The sequence below is a fragment of the Microtus ochrogaster genome, chromosome 24, assembly GCF_000317375.1.
Source record: "Microtus ochrogaster isolate Prairie Vole_2 chromosome 24, MicOch1.0, whole genome shotgun sequence".
Lineage (NCBI taxonomy): Eukaryota > Metazoa > Chordata > Mammalia > Rodentia > Cricetidae > Microtus > Microtus ochrogaster.
Window position 1 is genome coordinate 34,937,902 of NC_022024.1, and position 6,780 is coordinate 34,944,681.

The 6,780-nt window shown below is 49.9% G+C and overlaps 1 protein-coding gene across 4 annotated transcripts in view; it reads right to left on the minus strand.

Moving 5' to 3' along the window:
* Positions 1–5,718, minus strand: part of Appl2 (adaptor protein, phosphotyrosine interacting with PH domain and leucine zipper 2) — a 46,463-nt gene extending 40,745 nt beyond the window's left edge. For all 4 annotated transcript variants that reach the window (XR_003377967.1, XM_026784619.1, XM_026784620.1 and 1 more), the window contains exon 1: positions 5,572–5,718. Coding sequence is in view for 3 of the 4 variants with exons in the window: in XM_026784619.1 (XP_026640420.1) it covers positions 5,572–5,625 (54 nt within the window). In the remaining variant the exon portion in view is untranslated. The remainder of the gene's footprint in view (positions 1–5,571) is intronic.
* Positions 5,719–6,780: the final 1,062 nt, after the last annotated feature.

Here is a 6,780-nt window from a genome sequence, read left to right on the forward strand (position 1 = left end):
ATATCTAAGGGTGCCTTCCAACAGTGCGGTTGCCTGTGTGTTCATATCTAAGGGGGCCATCCAACAGTGCGGTTGCCTGTGTGTTCATATCTAAGGGGGCCATCCAACAGTGCGGTTGCCGTGTGCATATCTAAGGGTGCGATCCAACAGTGCGGTTGCCTGTGTGTCCATGATCCAATGCTGCAGGCTCCCACAGAGCCTACAAAGATCCAAACACCCTTCTTACTATAAACGGCATGCCTGGGGACACAAGAAGTAATACAACTGGATTATGGAGATTTTAATTTTTAAAATTATTACTTGTTCATTTAGCTGAACCCTAATGTTTTCTCGTTATACTCTAAGGAACAAAATAAAGATGAGTGATGGCTAGAAGAGGAGGGATACACAACCGTCTCCTACAAAGTCAGCAGGAAGAACTCCAGGGGAACTCCTTGGATCAGACACTGATAGGCACGGGACATTTGACACTAACGCAACAGCTTCATAACCAGATACCGTGGTCACATTCCGCTTGCTTTCCAGGAGCTGAAGCTGGGGCTCAGGGCTCAGGGCGTACCATCTCTGTTCTAGCTTCCTTATCTGTCACACTTACAACACTGAGGGAAGACAGGGCAGGAGCTCCAGCAGAAACCACGGAGGAACACTTACTGCTCACTCTTGGGCTCCTGCTACAGAGCTTCCTTAGCCCGGGTGCTCTTCCCCACCCACATCAATTAATAGTCAAGACCAACCTGAAGAACAATTAGCTGACTCTTGCCGTGTCACACTGACAATTAAAGGAACTATGATGACCTTCCAAAGCTGGTCCGGCTGAGACATAAATCGGGTCCACCGTAAGGACCGTGCCGCCAGCAGCATCAAGAGTCTCATCACTGGGTGTGCTCTGTGGGGACAGCCCAAGACACAGGAGGACTGGAGCTGGATTCTCTTTGACTACCTCTCTTTCCTTGTGTGTTTTGTTTTCAGGGCAGGGCTTCCCTGTGTAGCCTTAGCTGTCCTGGAACTCACTCTGTAGACCAGGGTGGCCTCGAACTCACAGAGATCTGCCTGCCTCTGCTTCCCGGGAGCTGGGATTAAAGGCGTGCGCCACCGTGGCCCGGCTGGATCATCCCACTTTCTATCCCTCACCTCCAGGAACTGTCAGAGAACTGCATCATGGTCCTGCCTTGTTTTAACCATCTGGGCACTGGACTCAAGTGGACAGTGATCACGCCCGGTAAAGAACTCCCAGTTCCCAAGGGACCGCTCTGCTACACACAACATCAGCATCCGCTGTGCCCAATGTACGGGCAGAGAGAGGAATGCCCTGACACACAGAATGGATGTGTCAGGAAAGGCACGCCAGATGCTCAAAGTCTCACACACGGGTCCAACAGGGGTGTGCACTGTGTGCAGACAGTAACGTCACTCAGCTAGGGAGCCACCATGGTACACGGTCATGCTTGACATATGCTGTTTACTCTTCAGAACAGCTCAGCCGAGGAGCTGTTTTCATTCTCACGTTATGCGCACGCACACCAAGGCTCAGAGGCTGAATAAAAGCCCCGGTAAGTGGCAGGCTCAGGGTCTGACTCCATCCTTTCTACTAGCCTAGATTCTAGGGGAATGTCTGCAGCCGGACAAGCAAGACCAAGCACTCTGTGGGCCTGGCCTCAGCTCCACAGCATTCCTTTACCTTAGAGTAAACATCCGGGTGTTACCTAACCAAACAGCCCTGACATTCTCAATAGCACACAATTGTGTAAGCGCCCAATTTCAAAGCGCCCATACTTTGTTTCTTTAAAATGTAAGTTAAACAAAGATGTTTATCCCCCTAATTTGGTGTAGGGAGAGAAACATCTTAACAGAACCACGACGAATAGAAAAATGTGCTGTTCGCAGAGCTATGGGACAAACTCCCTCTACAATGAAGCCACACAAAACCGGGCGTGTTTGGAAGCATCTCACTGAGATAAAGAATGCCCTGATTGCTGAGGAGGACTGCGCCCAGCTGGGCCACGGCACGACCTCAGAACCAAGTCTTTCATCTCTGTTTCCGTTATGCCTACGGCCAAAGAAACACAGCTCAACCCACAACACCAAGGATGAAGCAGTACTTCATCCCACCTCACTGGGAAATCGTGTCGCATACAACATGGCAGAGTAAGACCCTAAAGAAGGGTGCAGGGTGTGCCGCTGGGGTTCCGGGCTGTGCCTCTGTCCCTATCTATTACAGCAGAACTCACACTGTCCCGGAACAGCCGCTTATCTGCCTCAGGAACAGACCGTAGCCAGTCAAGGGTAGATAGGCCTATCTAGTTGATGGTCATGTTTCCAGCAGCTACCAGAGCCTGGCCAGCAGGGCAAAGGCTCACAGACAGGGATGGGGACGCGTCTCTTCTCGCTCCAAATACTCACGAACCAGTGATCAGCAGAAAGAATACATATACCAATACTAGTTTTGCAATACAGCGTGCAAACCTGCATGCTGAGGAACAGGAATCAAATCTATCCAAGACCCATCAACTTCTATGCAGTACTTGGGGCAATTAGGTTCAAACACAAAAGCTTCCTATTCACTATGTCCTGTGTAACCAGGTTACCCGAGCAACCTCCTAACTCTTCCGCCTCCACCAAGAAGAAACAAACAGCTCATGGGATCTCAGTATCTTTTTCCTCTCCTTGTGAATCAATATTTTGCACCATAGAAAGCCAGGTGCTAGGGAACAGGACTAACTTAAACAGTCCCCCAGGCTGGCATGCTAAGGCCCGGCTCACTCCCCTGCACCACGTAAACAAAACCCTTTACTCCTGCTGCCTGCACTTTTTCAGGGTACACATTTGGTTTCTCTGCCCCTCCTCCATCTTACTAAGTGATCTCGAGACTGCTGGAAAGTCTGAGTGCATGAATAAAAAGCATGTAGTACCGGGCATGTGCCATGTACGATCCAGACAAGGCGTGTTCAGCCCATAACCCAAGAGAGACATGAATGCAACTCAATGCAGAATTACAAGCATTCTTAACTCAATCTGATTTCTGCAATTTTTTCTTTTTGCAACTCTCCAGTGTAAACTTTGGAGATGATAATAGAGCCCACAGAAGCCAAGAGGTTGGACAATCCTGAATTCTAAGCATTTGCTCTTGTTTAGTTCTTTCACATAAAAAGAAAGAAATGGTTTCAGTGCTACTCAATTCCACGCCTCTGGGTCTCCTGGGAGGAGAGCTGCCATCCTGCACACGCTACACAGAAACCAGTGACAGCCAAGCTCTGAGGACTGTGAAAGATGCCTAAAGCTAGCTTCTCTCCCATACAGCAGCCACACTCAGAAGCCCAGAGAGGAGAGAACCAGTCTCAACAGCAATGACAGATTCCTACAGGTGGCTCAACGTGTAAGGGCACTTGTCACCAAGTCTAACGACCTGCAATCAATCCTTGGAACCCACATTGTGGAAGGAGAGAAGCGATTTCCACAAACTGTACTCTGACCTCCACGTACACATGCCCACAGCCACACACATCTATAGGAAGGATCAGGAAATGTCGCAGAAGAGGGGGGTGGAGAGAATGAGGGATAGTGTTGTGGAATGCTTCTTCTGGACACACTCGGCCCTCCAGCTCATGAACTCATAGCAATGTGGTCACCTCCACCAGATAACGCCAGCCAACATCCCAGCATCAAATGAAGGCACCCAGAGGACCCACCCTCAGCTGAGAAGCTGGCTACTGATGGCTTCTGGGAGGGACAGTTTTCTTTGGGGGTGTGGCTGCTGGGAGGTCACCCTGGTTCCACTGGATGGCCAGACACACCCATGCATATAAGGAAAGCAGTCATTAGATTTTGTGTTTTATGGCGGGGGGGAGGGGGAGCACAGGAAAATGGGTGGGAAACAGGCTGGAGGGGGTGTCTGGAGAAAGGGGAGGGGGGAAGGAGGGGATATGATAAAGATACACTGTGTAAATACGTGAAATTATTAAAGAATAAAAAAATATTCCTTAGAAGAAAGACAACAAAACAAGTGTCCAAATTAAATAAGAACTTTGTAACTTTGCAGGGAAGCCAACTATCTAATAAACCTTTACTAAAGAAAAAAGTGTTTAAAAAATTAAGAAGAATGCCAGATAAGAATGACAATGTCTATAAACATTGTCTCCCCCCTCCCCAGCTCAAAGTTGTAGATCACGTAGATAGGATATAATTTTAAACTGCTCCACCACCTTCAAGACCATCTTGTCTCCTTTAGTTTCTGCAGATGAGAAAATTGAGCCAGAACTGCAACCCAGGTCTCCAGACTCGTTGCCGGTGTCTTTCTGTGTCTCCCAAAACCGAGGACATCCTTTATGCCACTCAGAAACAGAGCACACCAACTCGTGTGATGCCCTGGAACGCTACCCCGGGTTACGTCCACAAGGACAGCCTGGCTCAACCGTCGCCACGGCTGGCTAGGAAAGCAGTCTATGGTTGACCTTCAGCGTCCCCGAGTACAAAGCGAATGGAGATCTCTGTTCCTAACCACGATGATCCTGACTTCCACCTGCTCAAGTTCAGATTCTTAAAGCAGGTGGGGAAGACTGCAATGCCTCTCCCACCACAGGCTGTGGTCCAAACCAAACACCTGACAGCCGGCACTGTACAAAGAGGCCGCCAAAAGTTAGCACAATAGATGCCAATCTATAAAAAGCAAACAACAACAACAAAACCCAAACAAATCAATAAAAAAAAAAATTAGGCGTGAGAGCGCCCACCTGTAATCTCCACTCTCAAGATGGCAGTTCAAGGCTAGCCTGGTCTACAAAGCAAGCGGCTACTTAGTAAGACCTTGCATCAAAAACCAAGTACTGGGAGTAATAATCACAGCTTACTTACACATCCTGCCTGAGGACAATTACAAAGAAACGAGCTCAGGACACAGGTGCACACTGCCCTTTTGATTTTCCCTTCAAGGTAGATGGGCAGAAGCACAGGTGAGTCCATCAGAACTCCATGTGGGAGGCGCAATTAACTCAGGAGGAAAATAGGAAGGAGACCAGAAGGAGGGGAGAAACTGTAAAAGAACAGTTTAATCCTTTCTAACATTTTAGGGACAGAGACGCCAGGGGATAAACGTATTTAGTTAACTAAGCTAGGGATGCTGTATCAGAAAAGCTAGGAAGAGGGCAGGAGGTTAAGGGAACAGTAGCTCTCTGGAGAAAGACGTGCTGAATTCTGAACCAACGACACTCTGCTCTGCCTGCCAGTTTTCACTCTCCAGCTCAAATAATTTGATTCACATCTCCACGATAATAACGAAGTCCCCCCGGACACACACACCCGCACACACCACCACCACCCCGTGGCTCAAATGAGGCCAAAGTTAATTTTCTCTTCACCACTAGAAAAAGTGCCGAAGGGAGGCCTGGGTCGACGGTTCCAGGCTTTCTCTGCTTCCCATTCCGGCCCCTGCATTCATCAGTTCTCTTGGAATCAGTGGTACCAGCAGTGCCTTTGCGCACAGCGCTGGCATCTTGTCCTGCACCAGACTCTTTAAAAACTTTCCCGTTCTAACCCCCGCGAGGCGGACAGCGAGGCCCCCGACCTCTCCGGCGGTACCTGGGGGCTGTCCTGCAGCGCCTCCTCCAGCAGGAGCTTGTCCACGGCGGGCATGGCTCGGCGGCGGAGCGCGGGACTCGAGGCCGGGGACGCGGGACGCTCCGGCGACGCTCCGGGGACTGGAGGCTCAGCTACCCGCCCGCGCCTACCCTGAGCCCGGCGGCCCGCCCCTCGGCCCGGCCCCCCGCCGCAGGGATCAACAGGAAGTGTGGCGAGCGAGACGGGACACCGGAAGTGTGGCGACCTGGCTTCCGCGCTTCTAGTCCTCCGGGCTAACGGGGCGGGGCTGGGGAGTTCCGCCTCGAGGTCGTCCTCCCCTGTCCCAGTGGTTCCAGCTCTGGGTGGGACGATAAACTTAATCTTTGTTCTTGCGGTTGCACTGAGTGCTTTTTCTGTGTGGGAGGAGAGAAGAGTGAACAGATTTTGTGGCTGTTTTCTGCTTTCTCTCTCTCTCTCTCTCTCTCTCTCTCTCTCTCTCTCTCTCTCTCTCTCTCTCTCTCTCTCTTTTTGAGTCAAGCTCTTCTGCATCCCAGGCTGTCTTCTAACTCCCTGTGTACCTGATGGTTCTGAATTTCTCATCCTCCTGCCTCGTGCTCCCGAGAGTGATGGATTAGCAGGCATGTACCACCCAACCTGACTTATGTGCAGTGCTGGGATCCAACCGAGGGCTTCGTTCATGCTAGGCAAGCCCTCTACCAAAGTAGCCACATCTCCAGCCTCAGATGTGGCTGAGATAAGATAAGATGAGTAAGAAATAAGTCTTCTTACTTATTTTTCATTTTGGGGCGGAGGTGGGAGTTGGGTTAAACTGGAGAGGTGGCTCAGCAGTTATTGGTTATTGCAGAAGACCTAAGTTCAATTCTCAGCACCGAGGCCGCGGCTCACAAGTGGTTGTAACTCCAGCTCTCTTTGGTCTCCTTGGGCACTGCTCTCACGTGCACATATTCCCTGCATACACACAATTTAAAGTGAAACAAAACAAAATATTAATATATTTAGTGTGTGGAGCCTAAATGACAATTTGTGAGAGAGTTTTTTCCTTCCAACCATGTAGGTTCTGGTAATTAAACTCAGGCCTCAGGTTTGAAGGGAAGTGCCATTAATCACCGAGCCATTTTGCCAACCTCTGGCCTCTTTTTTAAAATACTAAACAGCTCAGAGCACAAACGTGTGTGTGTGTGTGTGTGTGTGTGTGTGTGTGTGTGTGTG